General features: G+C 34.3%; 1 protein-coding gene across 4 annotated transcripts in view; it reads right to left on the bottom strand.

Moving 5' to 3' along the window:
• LOC136040990 (GATOR1 complex protein NPRL2-like) overlaps window positions 1-20,234 on the bottom strand; it is a 47,493-nt gene that overhangs the window by 17,169 nt on the left and 10,090 nt on the right. For all 4 annotated transcript variants that reach the window (XM_065725485.1, XM_065725483.1, XM_065725486.1 and 1 more), the window contains 5 exons: window positions 17,966-18,122; window positions 13,982-14,099; window positions 11,904-12,037; window positions 10,112-10,340; window positions 7,535-7,704 (listed from right to left, as the gene is read on the bottom strand). In XM_065725485.1, the coding sequence (XP_065581557.1) occupies window positions 7,535-7,704; window positions 10,112-10,340; window positions 11,904-12,037; window positions 13,982-14,099; window positions 17,966-18,122 (808 nt within the window). The remainder of the gene's footprint in view (window positions 1-7,534; window positions 7,705-10,111; window positions 10,341-11,903; window positions 12,038-13,981; window positions 14,100-17,965; window positions 18,123-20,234) is intronic.

The following is a 20,234-nucleotide window of genomic DNA, read 5'->3' as shown; positions in this document are numbered from 1 at the left end:
CCCTCTCCTTTTCCTTTTCCTTCCCCGACCATTGTTTGTTTTGTGGCTCATTGAATTGGGCTGAAGACACTTAATTCAACAGGCGTTGCCCTTTCGGGAATAAACAAGAGCCTCCGTGCTACTTCTCTCGCACGTCTCTTGGGAATTCATTTTATTTTAACCCTGCAGTTTTCGTTACTGAATCTTTGGATACTTTTAAACTTTCAGTGGCAACGCTGCCTACAAGTTCTTTCATGATATTTGTGGAGAGTTGATTTCATTTTTCTACTATAATTAGGGATATAGCGTTCTAAATAATAACTTTTTAATTACATTAGTAGTGCTGTTCCTAGTAAAGCTAAAAGAGAAACAGAAACAGCTCTGGAGTTTTACGCGGTGCCTTTATATTATTATGGCTGTTTTTTCTTCTTAGAGGTCAGCTTAATTTTTCATTTGTATTAGTTTCAAATGCTCTCTACTAAATACATTAAAATGTATTGATACAAACCGCCAAAAAACTAATAGTATTTTGGTTGGTAGTTCCATCTAATATTGCTCAGCTGATTTTGCTAGAAGTAGCAGTAGAATAGAAGTAGATGCGATTAAGATGAAGGGTATAGCATCAAGGGTATAAAAGGCTTCGAAAATATTTAGGTATTATCTAGATGGCGCTGCATCATCGTCATATTTACAGCTTAAACCTATTAGTTTCTATTTGGGCATAGAAAAATCGTCGCTGACATGCTTAAAGGTCGTGCCAGAGATTTTCTCACTTCTGAGAAAATTGTCAAAACTATTTTCTAAGCTGTTCTCAAAGGGCGAATCCTACAATGATTGCTTTGATATCGAGAGGAATTTTCAGGATGGTCGTAAATTTCACAAAAAAATCATCAATAGCATCGTACTTCAATGCCCATAGGACCCTTTTTGGAAAGAAAACATAGTTATAAAATAAATAAAGAAAATAAAAATACAAACAAACAAGGTGGTTTTTATGTTTTGTAAAATTGTTAATAATTTCTACCATTAAGAGAAAAAACAGTTCTAGCAAAAAGTAAGATCTTAACCTCGAAGGACTTCCATTATCTCTGTACGTTTCCTTCGTAAAGTCCAAATTACTAAAATACCTTGGTAATTAGCCATCTTGGTAAAAAGGTATATTGACAGCTCCCATGGCATCAATGAAGTTGATAAAGCTGTCCACAAAGTTAAAAAGCTGTTTCCCACCCATAACTTTGTTGACTTCATTGCTGTGGGTTGAACATAGCTTAAATTTTCAAGAAAGTAAGTGAAGTTTAACCAATAAAAAAAAAAAATTCAGTGGTGGTTCTGACCTGTCTTGCACCAGGGTCAAAATCTTGGTTAGGCTCCCCCCATGTTTCCAAAAAAAAATTATTTACTATCAAATTTTAACATGTATTTAAATCTTGGTTTTCTTACTTTAGCCTGTGAAAAACTATTAATTATCTAGCACTAATTGACTGCTTCTAATTCGTCAGGTTCTATGTTCATTAACGCTAAATCATTTAGTCGCTCCTGGACCATCGTCGATCTGAGGTACGTTAATATTGATTGAAGTTTACGAAACGACCGCTCATTATTGGCCACCGACACTGCAACTACTAATAATATTTGATAGACATATAGTACATGTACAAAAATCTCTTCATCTCCGTATTACATAATTAATTAAAAACAATCAAAATTACTTAAATGGTGTCTACTTACTTTTATTTTCAAGGAGTGTCCCGGTCGTCATTTGTGTCCCGGTGCTTTGTTGATGGTGATTGCTAATCGAACATTCCTTGTGTCCCGGTCGCTTTCTCTTTGAGTGTCCCGGTCGTCATTTATATTCCCTATGTCCCGGTCTGTAATTTCGTCAGTCGACAAACATGACGTCAGTCGACACACAAACATGACGTCGCTCGACAGACACACAGACAACTTATTTATATACATATATATATATATATATATATATATATATATATACTAGCTGTTGGGGTGGCGCTTGGCGCCACCCCAACATTGTAGTTGTGTCCCTGTGTCCCACGTGTGAATATACTACTACTACTACTACTAATAACTCACTGCAGCACCAAGCCGCCTGAGGCCAACACAGCTACGCACGCTCCTCCTCCAACCTAATCTATTTAAAGCTTCCCTCTTTACACCCTCCCAGGAAGTTCCCATTTCCTTTAAATCCTTATTTATGACATCCTCCCAACCCAGACAAGGACGACCTGCTTTCCGTGTAGCCCCAGACGGTTGGCCAAAAAGGACAATCTTCGGTAATCTGTCATCCTTCATCCGTAGAACATGGCCTAGCCATCTCAACCTTTCTTTCATTATAGCCCCAGAAAGCGGGATTGAACCACACTTTTCGTACAACCTACTGTTTGAAATACGGTCAGTCAGCCGGGTACCCAGAACAATCCGTAGGCAATTTCTCTGGAAAACATCTAGTAAATTTTCATCTGCTTTTCGGAGTGTCCATGCTTCAGAGCCATATTTGACCACTGTCATCACTGTAGCTTCCAATATTCTAATCTTGGTTTGTAGGCTTATCTTTCTATTCTTCCAAACTTTTTTTAACTGTGAAAAAACACCCTGAGCTTTAGCTATTCTACTTTTAACATCTTCACTGCTCCCACCATCTTTACTAATAATACTACCAAGGTAACTGAAGCTCCCAACCTGATCAATCTTTTCGTTACCTAAGGTCACCTGTTCATCTTCACTTATTCCTAACCTTAGTGACTTAGTCTTCTTAACATTAATTTTCAAGCCTATTTTAGCACCCTGAACTCGTAAAACCTCTAAAAATTCATTCATTTTGCTCACACTTTCATCTAATATGCTTAAATCATCAGCATAATCTAAGTCCAGGAGCGTTCTTCCTCCCCATTTGATTCCATGGTCTCCAATTGCCTTTCCTGTGCTCCTTAAGACGAAGTCCATCAAAATGATCCATATAAAGGGGGATAGAACACAACCCTGCTTAACTCCTGATTTAATACAAAACCAGTTGCTAACCTCATTTCCTACCTTAACCGCAGCAGTATTATTCTCGTACATAGCGCAAATCACTTTAATGTATTTTTCTGGTATACCATATAACGATAAGACCTTTGTTAACGCTGTTCTATCAACAGAATCGAAAGCTTGCTCATAATCGATAAAACTAAGGACCAAAGGTGTTTGACAACGAAGGGACTTCTCAATTATTAACCTAAGAGTGAAAACATGGTCGACACATCCTCTACCTTTTCTAAAACCGCATTGTTCTTCCCTTAAAACTTTGTCTACAGCATGTCTCAGTCTAAAAAGTATCATATTACTCAGTAATTTGCTACCTACAGAGACCAGACTAATGCCTCGATAATTCCGACATTCACTCTTGTCACCTTTCTTATACAGTGGTTTAATTAAGGTTTTCCTAAAATCATTGGGTACTTCCCCTTTTTCAAAAATCATGTTCATAATCTTCAGTAGCTTATTCCTAACCTCAGAGCCACCATATTTAAGGAACTCATTAATCATACTATCAGCACCTGGGGCCTTATTATTTTTTAATCCTTCTAGTACTGTCGCTAATTCTTCCTCACTAAACAAATCTTCCTTCACATCCAAAGTATCACAAACTTTTTCATTTTCATCTATATCTTTTCCTGCAACTGTATCTCGGTTTAGCACATTCTCAAAATGTTCCACCCATCTTTCTTTAACTTTTTCCTTATCACTAATTGTGACCCCATTTCTATCTTTAACTGGGACTAGTCCGGATCGGCTACTCCCTTTCAATTTATTAACATGCCAGTATAATATTTTACTATTATGCCGTCTAGCCGCATCTTCCAGATCCTCAGCAATTTTATCCATCGCCTCCATTTCACATCTCCTTAGTTCATATTTTAATGCTTTCTCCACTTTCTTTACATTCCTTTTGTTTTCATACGACCTATCGCTCAGATAATTCTTATACAAACCCCTTCTACTCTCTATTAAACCTAAAGCTTTTTCACTAATATTCCTAGTTGCTGTCTTAGCACTCTTCCCTAGGACACCATCAGCAACTTCACAAATTGTTTTTCTGAAATTATTCCATCCATCTTCCACATTGTCAAATTTTAAACCCTCAAGTTTAGTACTCAACTGTTCCTGGAATTTTTTTCTCAGATTTTCATCCTGAAGTCTACCAACATCATAACTTTCTGGGAGGGAGTTACTCTTCCGAAATTTCAGCTTTAAATTAACCTTAGACACTACTAGATGGTGATCTTTACTTTTAACATCAATAACGGCACTCCTATACACCCTAGTATCTTGTATTGATCCTGCTAGTCTTCTGCATATATATATATATATATATATATATATATATATATATATATGCATATATATCTTCTGCATATATATATATATATATATATATATATATATATATATATATATATATATATATATATATATATATATATATATATATATATATATATATATATATATATATATATATATCTATATATATATATATATATATATATTTAACTACGTAAAACTTGCGAATGTACAACATTCTTGGCTGTCCCATTGTTTGTGCATATAAATAGATTGTCAGGTTTACCGACTCTTGAACATGCAACATATAATTGTCCATGGGAAAAACAATCTGTATTCAGACCTATACCTCATGATTCTAATGATTGCCCTTGAGCTTTGTTGATGGTGATTGCTGATCGAACATTCCCTGTGTCCCTGTCGTCATTTATATATCCCCCTGTGCCCCCCGGCGTCCCCATTGTTGTTGTTTCCCTGTGTCCCGGTCGTCCTTTGTGTCCCAGTGTCCCAGTCTGTAATTTCTCTTTGAGTGTCGCGGTCGTCATTTATATTCCCTGTGTCCCGGTGTCCCGGTCGTCATTTTTGTCCCGGTCGTCATTTGTGTTCCGGTGTCCCGGTCTGTAATTTCTCTTTGAGTGTCCTGGTCGTCATTTATATTCCCTATGTCCCGGTCGTCATTTGTGTCCCGGTGCATTGTTGATGGTGATTACTAATCGAACATTCCTTGTGTCCCGGTCGCTTTCTCTTTGAGTGTCCCGGTCGTCATTTATATTCCCTATGTCCTGGTGTCCCAGTCGTCATTTGTGTCCCGGTGTGTAATTTCGTCAATCAACAAACATGACATCAGTCGACACACAAACACGACGTCACTCGACACAAAGACATACAGACAACTTATATATATATATATATATATATATATATATATATATATATATATATATATATGTATATATTTATACATGTGAATTTAAAATTCAAATGAATATATATGTTGAATTTTTGAATTAAAAAAAGGGAATAGTTGTGAGAAAAGTCAAAGTCATGGCCAAGTGTAGAAAAAAGTCAAGACAGATTATCCAATTGGGTGGGCATCCCCAGTCAAGGTATATATATATATATATATATATATATATATATATATATATATATATATATATATATATATATATATATATATATATATATATATATATATATATATATATATATATGTATATATATATATATATATATATATATATATATATATATATATATATATATATATATATATATATATATATATATATATGTATATATATATATATATATATATATATATATATATATATATATATATATATATATATATATATATATAGCATCGATATAGGTCTGAGAGCACATTACACGAAGTTGAATTCATCCAGGAAAAAATTGAACTGTTAATGCAAAAAAGAAGTCGTGCCCATGTCAATTTGTCCCCCGCTCTCCACCCGAGACGTGACCATCCCCAAATCTTATAATCCAATAAGCAACTTCTCATAACTAGCGAAATCATTGATTTTAATTTGAACAAAAAATCACAGATAATCTGAAATTGCAAAAGGAGTGGAGATTCATTACGTTTGTTTAATTAATCACATGTACCAAGACAATCCCAAAATCCCAAAAACAAACCTAATTTGGGGAAAAGACCATCGTTTTCCCAAAATTTCAATTATCACTGTTAGACTTACCAGACAAGCTTAAAATTTTTTATTTTTTTAATAGTAATCAAAACTGTAAAAAACAGGATTTTGGCACTAATAGATATATCAAAAGAATCAGATTTTTATGCTCATTTTAAATATATATAAGTTTCATTGAATTTACCCCTCAAAAGTTACGAGCCTTATTTTGGAAAATAGGGGGAAATACCCCTTAAACGTAAAAGTATCTTAACGAAAATCATACCATCACGTTCAGCGTATCAGAGAGCTCTACTGTAGAAGTTTTAAAGGTCCTGTCTACAAAAATGTGGAATTTTTGGTTTTTTGCCAGAAGACTGATCACGGGTGTGCTTTTATTTTTATTTTTTTCAGGGATGATCGTATCAACCCAGTAGTCCTAGAATGTCGCGAAAGGGCTCATTCTAACGAAAATTAAAAGTTCTAGTTCCAATTTTAAATGACCAAAAAAGTTGGAGGGCACCTAGGCCCCCTCCCACACTCATTTTTCCCAAAGTCACCAGATCAAAATTTTGAGATGGCCATTTTGTTCAGCATAGTCGAAAAACTTAATCAATATGTCATTGGGGGTGACTTACTCACCCACAGTCCCGGGGAGGGGCTGCAAGTTACAAACTTTGACCAGTGTTAACATATAGAAATGGTTATTGGAAAGTGTACAGGCATTTTCAGGGGATTTTTTCTGGTTTGGGGAGGTGGCGAGGGTTGATCTTTCCATGGATGATTTATCATGGGGGAAGAGAAATTCCATGAACATGGCGCAGGATAGTGTGGTCTTCGTCGCTATTTAAGCCTGAACAATTCATAACTTTCAAACAAGTAAAAGAAAATCGTATAAAATCGGAGTTTTCAGGTATAAATACACCAAAGAAGAATTCAGGGGAGGGAGGGAGGAGGTTTTAATGTTTATGTCTTTTAAGTCTCTTTGACATTTTCATATTTTTCTTTGGCGTATCCTTTCTTAGATCTGAGTTTTTGTAAGTCATATCACTTTTTTTCGCTGATGGCTTTACGCAAGACTTTCTCTTATCGCTAATTAACATTTTACTCAATTTTCATCACTTTCTTTAATAATTTGCTCGTCAAGTCAAACTGTACTAACACACTTTCGGCAACCATTAATGCCCTTCGTAAAATAAGCTCAGCTCAGGATTTTTATTCAAAGTAAAAACTTACTTTAAAACTCATTTTAAAATCCGTTTAATATTTCCCGGTTGTTTGGAGTAGAAGAGACCAGTGATGTTTAGACCTTAAAAAAAAAGTCCATTCTCCGTACAATTCTTTTTCCAAGTCCAAACTGCCAAAAGAATTTGTAAAATTATTTTGTTTAAGTATAAAATCAAATAAAAGAAAAATAAACATATTCTTTACAATAATATTGACTTTTACGTTCTCATTAAAATCCATTCGGTAAGTCCAAATGGGCTTTCAGGTCTAACTTAGACAGTTCCTTGTATTCGAACAATGTAAGTAAAAATAAAACAACTTTCTTCAAAATTTACCTTGTTCACTCTCCTTATGATTCCTTTTGTAAGTCCGAATTGTATTAATGCCCTCTCATCAATCTTCAAGTTATGGGGGCTTAACCGCACGCATACATCTTTCAGTGTGGCCCCATAGGTTAAGCTAGAGTAGAAAAGCACTACATCCCGAAAACTAGGGAAAAAACGCTCTAAAAAAGAAAAACTTTAAAAAAGAAATGGAAGACAAATTTATAATATAAATTATAAAATAAACATAAAAGAGTATAGAATATAATGTAATAAACATATACAAAATAAATATTTATATTGATACATATAAATAAATATACAGAATATAAAATAAAGCATAAATCTTAGACAAAGTTAAAAGCTATGGTAAATTTCTTATTCAGGTTAGGGATTTTGGTAATATAATATTTAGGTACTAATCTTGGGAATTTTCTGAAATATGCTAAGCTTTAAAGTCCTTAGGATACCAAAATAAAATGTTTTTTTTTCCTGCTCCCATTTAAGGTCTTTTTTAAACCTGGAAACCATGGTTTTTAAGATCTTTGGTGGTAATGTCGCTTATGCTAAAAGGACGTTAGCTGAGAGGAGGCTATATTCATTACGTGAATAGGTAACAGATAACATAAAAAATTGCAATTAGTGACCAGGCAAAAAATGTATAGCGAGAATGGTAGCAATCAGTAGTAAAAATACAAACATAGATATAAAACCGGTTTCACCTGTTTCAAGCATTTTAACGAGCCTTTCCTGAAAGCATAAAGGAAAAATTACAAGTAGCTTGCCGAACGGTAAATTTAAGGTACAGAAGAAAAATGAGTAAAAAGAAGGAAATACACTATTTAACCCCCTCTTCAATGATGTTAAGACAACGACGGAAAAAAAAAATCTCAAGATAAAGAATAAAACGAACGCGACATAACTAGTACACGGAAAAGTAACCCGTAAGTGTCTGTAGAACTACTTTGTGTTGTTGAATCGCAGTAGTATTAATCGTATATATAGATATTGTTTTATTTTGTGTTTTCTTATTGTTTTTAGTTTTAGATTTTTATTTATTTTAATTTTAAATTTTACAAAATTATTTTATCTTTAATTCTTTTATTTTGTTTTTTATATCTTTAGCATTGAAGGCACCTTGTTTTATAAAGGTGAAATATCCATCGTTTCGTTTTTCTTTCTCTTCTACTGGCCTTAGTCCCCTTTGTTTTCCATATCTTGAGATTTTCTCTCTCTTTGTTTTGTCATGAGCATTTGACATTTTGGACATCCTGACATTTTGTCAGTTCGGCTTTAGATATTTTACTCAACGACCTTTCAAAATAGAGTAATCAATACCGTCACGATTTGTACCAGCCCAACTCCCTAGTGGGGCCACATTCTGCTAAAATTTCAAAGCTATAAAATTTTGAAAATTTTGAGTTTTGCGTGCACCAATTGTAATTTCAAGGATATATAATTGCCAAAATTCAAGTATCGCCACCTATCACTTTAAGGATTTCTTTGAAAATAAACGCCGTTTGAAAATACCATCCATAATTTATCAGAATAAATCAATGAAATTCTGAAACTAAGGATAACCTTCAACAAAGAAGTGCATAATTAAAATATACGACAGAAGGCTCTTTATTACAGAAAAGCAAATTTGATTTTATGGATTTATTTTAAATCGTGTATTGCGACTTGATGTGTGTCCAATTCAACTACCGATTAGCAATAGACATATAGAATACGTTTAAAGTTAAATTTATTTTTTTGTGTGTGTTCTCGTCACTGAGAGGAGGGAGGTGGAACTGAAAAAAAAGTGTTCGTCAGTGGTAGTTAGACCTATAAAGATAATGGAATTGCCTCTTGATGGTCAACCGAAGCCATACTGTGCAAAAATGATAAATTGAATACTGCCACTCACCGCTAAGGCAGAATTCCCTCCTTTAGGATGCAGGTAAGACTGCAAATATATGGTCAAACCAAGTCATATTCTGCAGCAATAATATATTGAATACTGCCACTCACAGTTAAATCACTATTCCTTCCTTTTAGATGCAGATAAGACTGCAAATATATGGTCAAACGAAGTCATATTTTGCTGCAATAATATATTAAATATTGCTAGTCAAAGCTAAGGGAGTATTTCCTCCTTTTGGATGCAGATAAAGACTACAAATATATGGTCAAAGGAAGTCATATTCTGCAGCAATAATATATTAAGTACTGCCACTCAAAGCTAAGGGAGTATTTCCTCCTTTTGGATGTGGATAAGACTGCAAATATATGGTCCAAGGAAGTCATATTCTGCAGCAATAATATATTAAATACTACCACTCAAAGCTAAGGGAGTATTTCCTCCTTTTGGATGCAGATAAGACTGCAAATATATGGTCAAAGGAAGTTATATTCTGCAGCAATAATATATTAAATACTGCCACTCAAAGCTAAGGGAGTATTTCCTCCTTTTGGATGCAGATAAGACTGCAAATATATGGTCAAAGGAAGTCATATTCCACAGCAATAATATATTGAATACTGCCAGTCACAGCTAAGGCAGTATTCCCTCCTTTTGGATACAGATAAAACTGCAAATATACATACCTGATCTAGAAACGACAGCTAAGCATTCACTTTGCATCTGCAGGTTTTCAAGCAAATTTTTAAACTGGGGCGTAACTGCATATATATTACTATACAGAAAGAATGGCTGTAATCGAACTGCTTGGTAATATAACAAATTCTTTAGACATGCTTTGACTAATTCTAGGGCAACATCGGACAAAGCTCCAATTTTCATTACGTGGTTCACACCATCAATATATGGTAACACCTAAAAAAATTAACAGAACAATAATTTGAGTTTAAATCTGATAATACATGGAAGAAACTAACGACATTGTAGTAAAAAAGCATGTCCATCAATTAGGCGAGGAGAAAGGCGAAGGCCGTTGCACCCTCTCCTAGATTTTGAAAAGCAGCATTTCCATTTAAAAAAACAACCCCCCCACCCACAATAAGATCTTGAAAAGCACTTTTCTGGGTATGTTCACTGAATAAATAACTTAAAAATTATTAACTACATTAAATAATACATTAAATGATAACCAACTACATTTCGTGATTGGCACCCCAGTAGAAGTTTTTTTTAATTGATAATATATATTATATATATATATATATATATATATATATATATATATATATATATATATATATATATATATATATATATATATATATATATATATATATATATATATATATGGGTGTGTGTGTGTGACTTGAGGTACTACTAATCATTAAAATACTCTTGGCCACAGGTTTTTCAGCATGTACCTAGGTGTCCATACTTGCATGGACAAACCCCCCCCCCCCCCATCTTCCAGAATAACTCCATAAGATGTCTCAGGAAAGATTCAAATACATAGCCAAAAAGTATAGTTGAGTTTTAACCGAGCCCATAGCCTTAGAATCATTTCATTCCAAAAAATAAGACCAAACCTTTACCACTACCAAAAATAAACTGACTGATGTATGGCAAATTCTTTGTTTGGTTACATTTATAAAATAAATATCTTAAAGGTGTTGATTTGACGAAGATTCTTTTAATCTATAAAGAAATGTGTATGACGAAAAAAGAGGCTAAGACTTTTTTTGGCCAGGAACAGGTCAAACTCATTGGAATACAAAAAAAATGGCAGTTTTATAATAATTTTTTTAAACAGGAGGGGCTTCCTGAACTCTTCCTGAGGACACCATCGGTTCGTTATAAAGAAAAATTGCAGATACGGTACTCAAATAATTACAATTATTTGAGTACTGTTCGAAACCATGTAAAGGAAGTGAGGAAAGCATACACCTTTAAAATTTAAACAGCAAGAAAAAATAAAGCACTTTTACAATTCTTGATCTCTTGGTCAACAAGAGGGACCATAGCTCCATAACAGGCCCTGGAAATATAGAATTGCTTTCACATCCCTTGAAATCCAATTTGAATTACAGAAATACAGATGTTTATCCAAAAAAATATATCTGGATAGAGCTGAAATGGTAGAGAGGGGGCATAAATTAAGGAAAATTAATTATTCACAGAAAGGGTATTGCTACGCGAGTATGTTAAGCATGTCAAACCTGTCAATTCTCAAGTATTTCTATTCAAATAGCATAAGCTTAAAAACAAATATCATGTTTTCTAAGACATTATTGAAGACACACTTCTGCAATACGAAAGAGCTCCTTACCCTTTCCAATTTCAATGCAAAAAATAAGAAAGACAAACTAAATATCTTCCTTATTAAAGCCCTTGAGTGACAAAATGAAAGTATTTTTTGTACTTTTCAATAAAATCCAGAAATATTGTTCACAGAAGAATAGAAAAGAAGCAAAATTGTACCTGCTGAGTTGTTAAATCCCACTGATCTAATCGCATAGTGGAGTCATCTGTTAGTACTGGAACGTCATAATCTTCTACAGGTGGAGGGTCGGGGGCGAGACGCACAACTTTTAGGTAAAGTGTCCATGGTTCCACTGAAAAGTATCAAGGCGGAGTCATCATTTGTTAGCGTTAAACCCAAAAGAAACTGAGAATTTTCTCGTGAAAATATTGTGACTCCAAAACCTTGTTGGTTGAAGATTTCATACTAACAAACCAATCAGGTTTCGCGCTCTTTCTCGTGTTTCAAAACTGGTCGTAGCAACAGCGTGTAAATATAACAACAGTTGAAAAAAGGTGGGTTTCTTTTGCTTCCCTTTCTAACGCAAACTTTAACAATACTCTAACTAGCCAAAGGAAATGCGTTGGGTAAAATAACCCACATAATTAAAGCACACTTTTTAAGATAAGTACGAAACAGTGATTTTTCTTTTTTGATTTATAGTTAAACAATGCAGCCACACATCCACAGGGCACGCGAAGTTTTTTGCGGGGGGGGGGGGGTCTTCAAATTAACAATGAACAAGATATCACCAGCCTGACAAGCATTTTTAAGTAAAAAAAAGAAACGGATAAATTCAAATCTCAAACTCCCTTTTTCTCTTTAGTTAAAATATACAACCACAGGGTATGTGGAGATTTTTCGGGTGTGGGGAGGGGGGGGGGCTTTTGTTAGCCTGGTTCTTCAAAGTTAACAAAGAACCAGATATCATCAGTCCGATAAAGCTTTTTAGTAACTAAATAAATCCGATAAATAAAAATTTCAAACCTTTCTTTGTTATTCGTAGTTAAAAATACACTTTAAATTAAACAGATTAAATTAACAGAGAACTATATATCACCGACCTGATAAGTATTTTTAGAGCAAAAGCAACCAAAAAATTCAAACAGCAAACCTCTCTTTTTCTCTTTAGTTAAATTTTGCGCCCACAGAACCAAAAAGTATGCGGAGATAATGCTTTCTTGATAGTTCAGAGAAGCATTTCAGCTGAACGAGAAGCTCTGGTGCAATGCAAAAAAGGAACTTGAATAGGATCGAATTATTCTTCCCAAAACCCCCTTCAGCGGCTTAGCAAAAACCAACCAAGCGACGCTAGGGCGCAAGTTCTAGATGGTGCGCATTATTGCATGAAGTCATATATGAGTCATGCTGGTATGCATGACGTCAAGGTGTGAATTCTAGCAGGTATGCATGATCTGAAGTCTTCACGGAAGAGTTTCTTGAAAACTCTTCTCAAAAGTGCATACAACTAGATAAAGTACGATTTTATTGATTTTAAACAGAATGGCCAGGCGAAGAAAAAAGTTTTTTTTAAATCTGGTTCAAACTAGAGATGATCGAAATACCCACCGCATTAAAATATCTATTTCAATGGGTATTGTAAAATCTGACTACCAAAGTAAAATTTGACTGTTGTTATACCATAGTCTTAGAAAGCGCAACCACTGTGTAGCTGCTGCTCATGGTGGAAATGGAAAAGCAGAATCGACTCAAAAATTAAAGTCGTAGATTCAAATAAGAATATGAACTATTTTCAACCCGTGAGCGTTTCCAAAAACTACACAGCCTTTCCATGACGCTCAAACAACAGTTCAATAGGTTCAAATCCTTTTATTTGAAACAACAAAAATGTCTGGATATTTTAGTCACATATACAGTGGCCGTCACCAGCAGATAAACTAAAAAAAGTTAATTTTTAGTTTATCTGCTTTATATACCTTTTATTCAGTTTATCTGCTGACGACGGCCACTGTATATGTGACAAGAATCCTGAGATTTTTTGTGGTTTCACTGTCAAATCAAAGAATTTCAACCAATTGAACTGTTATTTGTATATATTTTCAACTCGGATTGGAATCAAAACGAATCAACAATCTGGCTGCATTAATATATTTTTTCGTCGGATATTGTGGAATCTGATTACCGATGCAAAAATCAAACACTCCAAATTTATGTAAGGGAAGAAGAAAATAAAAATAAATGGAAAAAAACTATACCTCAAATTCATCGCTAAAACTTTTGTCTTGACCTTACTTACTTTTTACAGTACATGACTTCTTTAGATTTATATCTGTCATGACCTTTTCCATTATAGATGGCAATTGTGAACATGTCTCAGGTTCTGAAATGAATGATTTCTCCTTTTCTAAGGTCACCTTGAATGAAAAATAAAACAAACAAAATTATTCATTTAGTGTCAATTCCTAAGAATTAGACAAAAAAAAAACATTTCTTTTTCGATTTTGAGAAATAAAGCCCAATAAATAATAGAAAATAAACAAATTATCAGGGGACGTAGAGAAGTAACCGATGTTTATCGAAATATGAAGGACATTGATAATGTAGACAGATTTTTTTCTCAATCTTAGTCATTATCCAACCATATCAATATAAAACTTATCCCACTAAATCAAAAAATAAAATTAATGAATACTAAATTGTCTATATAGTTGCTGAAGAACAGTGGCATCAAATGGGGAGTAGGAGGGACCAGGACGGGACTGCTTTGGCCTACCTTGATTTTTTGCTGCCCTCCTTCCTTTTTTTGTATCTAATCAAAAAATCGAGAAATCAACAGAATTATTTTTCCTAGATTTAATAAAATGCATTTTCAACATCCCCCGTCCCCCTCTTCAATTTTCGTAAACTAATGCCACAGCAAAAGAGTAGGGTAGCCTGCCTTCAGACTTATTTTGATCAGCTAATATACACTTTCAGAGGAGGTACACAAATCTAACGTTAACGCTACCGTCTCAAACTGTTCCTAAGATACTACTGTTACGCCCTTTTGACAACCTAGATACAGACGGCGTGTTCTAATTAATTTCACCTTTCCCAAAAAAAAACCTTGAAAATTTCACGTTCATACCCTTAGGCATAGTTGTAGTAGCAGTCACAGTAGTAGTACTTGTATTACTCACAATATACATCACAATATTTTTCACAATACAATATATCACAATACAATATACACAATACAATATACATCACATAATCACAATACAATATAATCACTATACAATATACATCACAATTACTCACAATATACACAATATAATCACAATATACAATATACTGTATTCCATACAATAAACAATTTAAGAAACATGAGAAGATATTTTTGATTATCGTCAATTACAAACTATCATTAAAGTATCGATTATCAAATGGATGCCGTGGCAATGCTAACCTTGATTCGGAAATATTGACAGAAGAAAGGAGTTTAAATGAAAACAAATAAAACAATGAAATCCCAAATTAAAATAAAGACAAAAGAAGGTGAATTTTTGTGTTTCTCATTCAAGTACATTGCTTCGTGATGCCAATAGTATCAACTATTAGAGAGATATCAGCAACAGCAGGGCTGTCATGTACGGGGGAGGTGATGTAGGAACCCCCTCCCAATTTTTGTGGGCACTCAGTGAAAAAAATAAATCGGTAAAATCGCACCTTGAATCACCACGATTTTTCCGACGCCACCAAAATGCTTTGTTTGGTTAAACAAAGACCACGAAAATATTGACATGTCATCTACAGAAATCTCGAACGTGGTCGGTAAACGCAGCAGATTTACCGTCTCTTGCCGTATTTTACAAATGACGTCATAATTTTCTATTCTTTAAATAAAGACCATGAAAACAGTGACACGATTAACACCAAATATTAATCTCAGTCCGTAAATGCAGCGGTTTTACCAGCTCGTGCAGTGATTTTACGTATCGTATACGAAGCGAACATTATACTAATTATAAAAAAAAATAGTTGGTAAAAATGACTGACCAGTAGGTGAAATATCCCACTTCCCCAAACATTTTGGCTAGTGACGACCGTAACCAACAAGTGAATATACAGAAGGTAAATTTGGATTTTCGTTGGTTACCTCCTTCGGGGTACTGTGAAATTTTAATTTTTTTTGAATATACTTTTAAAATTCAATTTTAATATATTTTAATTAATATCCGCAATTTTACTATAGTTTATATGTGAAGCTTTATACTAGCAATTATTTGCATCTGAAATTTACTTATTATTTATAATGCTTTCTAAATATACCAGATTCTCTGTAATTTTACGACAGCTTTCTTTACACATGTTCCGTTACGACAGCACATTTTTTAAAGTCTTTTTACTACCTTAACTTCCATCTTATTTTCGTGTAATCAGCACCGCATAAAGTGATTCCTTCCGATTTTTATTAAATGCTTTTGAACATGAGAATAATAATAATAAAAAAGAAAAATAGCACACCAAAGGCTCCTAGGCCTCTAAAGGAGAAAAACCAATTCGAAATCATTCAAATCTGACAGTAAACTCTAAAGAAGCTACTTCACAAAAGATAATTATTTTATTTTAATAAGTGACTACGTTAGTCCTATCACTTTTACCCAAGACGTGCAATGAGCACTAGCACAGCAGTACAAGGAAAGTAACGACATTTCAGGGAGGGAATTCAAAAAGCATTTGTGTGATAGAGTATATTTTGATAAGATACGCGTGTTATACAATCTTGTGTATGAAGATGCAGTTTTTGCCACATGTTATTTCATTATCATATTTTATTACTAACAAAAAGTATGAGGATGTAAAAATGATTTTTTAAACATTATCTATGATGTTTCAGTACCCAGCTATCTTCTGGGAATAAAAAAAGGAGACATGTACTTCCTATGCGAAAAAGTTATTTTCTTTGTTGTTGAAGATGGGGATTATAATGCTCCCAAACGGGGTATTCCACTACGGTGATATCACGATGCAGTTTTCATTTCGATGAAAACTGCAGAGGCGTACGCTGCATCCAAGTCCTACCTAACTTCTGTACTAAACTGCCCAGATAAGCTCGAAATTTAATGAGCACATAGACAAATTGTTATTGAACACATTTTCAGAGCACCATTTTCACGGGATTTCAGCCTAATTTTCAAAATTACCATAAATTTGTTTATAATTTCTTTTACCATTAGGATCAACGGAAATAATAGCTATTCGTGAGTCAGCTTCAAAATGGCGATTTTTCCTCAAAATTTTCGGCTACTACGGCCAAGAGTTCGTTATTTACTCGCTTGCAGTGAGTGCTCCAACCACGATAATATAATCAATAAGGTTTGATGTCCTACCATCATACATGCTTCAAGTTCACTTCTGGTGAGATATACCAACAACCAAATTTAAGAGATTCTTTTCCCTTCTCTTTTCATTTTTCTCTTCTTTCCCTTATAGTCGACCTCATTCCTCAATTAAAAAGCCACCCTTATTTTGGAAACGGTTAAATTTTACTAATGACTCAAGACTTATCTTAAGTGGCTCCAGCAAATGGCTCTATTAAACACTACTGGCAGAACCCTATCGATGTGACGCTAGAATGTTTTTTGTCGATTATACTGCAGCTATTACTAACAACTCACCGCAGCACCAAGCCGCCTGAGGCCAACATAACAACACACTCCGCTCCTTCATCCCAATCTATTCAAAGCCTCCCTCCTTAGACCCTGCCATGAAGTTCCCATTTCCCTTAATTTTTTTCTTACGACATCCTCCCACCCCAACCGAAGACGGCCTGCTTTCCGTTTAGCCCTAGACGGTTGATTGAAAAGGACAATCTTTGGCAATCTGTCATCCATCATCGGTAGAACGTGCCCTAGCCATCTCGACCTTTCCCTCATTATTGCCCTAGAAGGCGAGATTGAACCACCATTTTCGTACAGTGTACTGTTTGAGATATGGTCAGTCAGTCGGGTACTCAAAACGATCCGTAGATAATTTCTCTGGAAAACATCTAGCAAATCTTCCTACGTTTTCAATTATGAGTTCCTTAAATACGCTTTTTAGGCTGAGGAGATGTTTATAGGGTTAAATAGACACATCCCATTATATAAATGCTATGTTTCACCTAGGAATGGTTTAAAATTACTAACAAACCGAATCTTGAACAGGCATGGTGGACGGCTTTATCGAAATTCGGATTGGCCAGAAATTAGGTTTATTGGCATGCGGCTTTTTCAATGAGTGCTGCAGTACGGCTTACCAAATATTCTGCAAACTTCTGAACGGTGAGTTCATACTGGGCAGTCCGAGCCCAAGTATCAAAAACAAAGCACAAGTTGAATTGGAGAGCATTCCTTGTATATCTTTGATGCTCTATTTTGCATGGAAAACCAACTATTTTACATCCAGACATATTCCTAAAAATAAACACTAAATTAATGTCTCTAGAAACACTAATCTATAAAATAGATTCCATGCTTGGAGAGGAAAGGTAAATATGTCCCATAAAGTACAATCACGCCAAACAGCATGGACCAGAATCTACGCCACCCAGGCTTCACTGGAACTCAAAGCTGCATGAATGTTAACGTTAGAGCTGTTTAACGTTACATCGAATGCAAATTCACTGTTTGGTTTGTTCACAAGAAGGGGAGAAGTTGAAAAAAACAAAACCAAAATCAAAAAACTTAATACAGAAAAGAAATAAAATTCTAAGATCATTTGCAAACAAATTTTATCCTTTGGGGAGGGGGCAAAGACCCAACCGAATTGAGAGAATTAAAAAAAAAACATTTCTGCTTGATTCATGAAAACGCTTCGGCCCATTAATTTGTCGGCTACAGAAGCAATATCAGGCCATTCGTCTCTCCCTTAGGCTCTTGGAGCGAGAAAGAATATTGACGATTGCAACAGATAATATCTTGGGGTGGTTTTACCAAGCATATAGTTTCCTATTGTTACTTCGTAAACTAATAATTACTAAATTGCTACTAATTACCACCAATTTACTATTACTGATTACAACTAATAACTAAGCTACTAATTACTAGCTACCAAGTGTTGATTGTTCATTACTAGAATGATAATTACCGATTAGAAACAATTTCAAGAAAAGCATTTAAAAGGGAGATCAGACTATTGAGGTTTGAATGCAATAAAAATAAGAGTTCATTTATTCTTTTTTATTTTATTCTTTGGAATCTGTATCCTAGCTTTAAAGAATAGTTTCCAATTAAATTCGGGGTCCATTGCTATTTAATTCAGGTCTTAGGGCCCAATTTCCCCTCTTTCCAATACTTAAATATATTTTAACAAGTCTAAAATATATTTGATATAATTTGCTTTTTTCATGCATGTTTAATAAATTCTGCTTCTCTCAAAATATTTGACCGATTCTCAAAGTACATTCTTGAGTACACACCAGACCACAAACTCAAAAAGTTGAATATTATTATGCGCTTTTCAAACAATTTTTGAATTCAAACAACTTTACACAAATGACTTCAAACAACCAAATAATTTTTTTGAAGTTTAAGTCCCTTCTCTCGCCAAGGCGGTATCCAAGATGGGGTTACAGGGTTTGATCCTCCTCCGATATTTTTGTCCGACTCGTAAAAACGTAACAAAATGCATACAAATAAATTGTTGATGAGTTATTTCAAAGTTTTCTTGTCTAAAACCCCACCCAGAAGAAAAATACCCCTCCCACAACAAAAATCTTGAATAAGTCCTTACCTCTCGCTAAATTCCTTCCCTCCAAAAGTCATGGGTATCTGGATACAGTATATGTAGGTTAGAGATTGAACAGCAAGAAAAATTTTATTACATCAGTGTCAAACCAATAATAATCCACTTTTCAATTATGTCCTTTCAGTTTGTTGTCATCGTCAAAAGCTTCATTAAAAGAGAATACTCTGGAAAAAACCTAATACAGCGTTCAAACATTCCAATATCACTTATCCGACAAGCCCAGTCCTTAGCGTTCCACGCGACATCAATAACGTCAGAGGTTAGTAGGATTGAAAAGATCTGGACTAGTTGTCGGATAAATTATGCATACCTTGGAAAATGCAGGATAACTGAGGATTAGGGTCGTGCCACATAAATAGAAAAATCAATCTCATCAAAAATGGAAAAAAAATGTGAAATTGTATGCAGAGAACGAAAAGGGACAGTAATTGTGAAAAGTAGTACACCTAAAGGGGTATGTAAATAAGCTATATTTACAGTGGAGTATACGCGACTAACGGTTATTCGCCTATTTGCCTATAGCGTTTCAGTTGATAAGTTGCTTGACAATTATTGGCTGTTATCTTTTACGGATTAAACCCCGGGAAGTTAATATTAAGTAAGAGATCAAACACATTCTAAACTTCTAAACACCATGAAAACCAAATAAGATCAGACAAAGCAGATTGAACCAATCACTAGAGCTTACAAAAAATATAAAGTCAAACAATAATTTTAATAAATAACGCACGGTTAATGCTGATCCCTTCTTACAAAAGATCGGTCTTAATTGGTGTAAT

This window comes from Artemia franciscana, chromosome 21 (genome assembly GCF_032884065.1).
Source record: "Artemia franciscana chromosome 21, ASM3288406v1, whole genome shotgun sequence".
Lineage (NCBI taxonomy): Eukaryota > Metazoa > Arthropoda > Branchiopoda > Anostraca > Artemiidae > Artemia > Artemia franciscana.
This window is presented reverse-complemented; position numbering and strand designations above follow the sequence as displayed.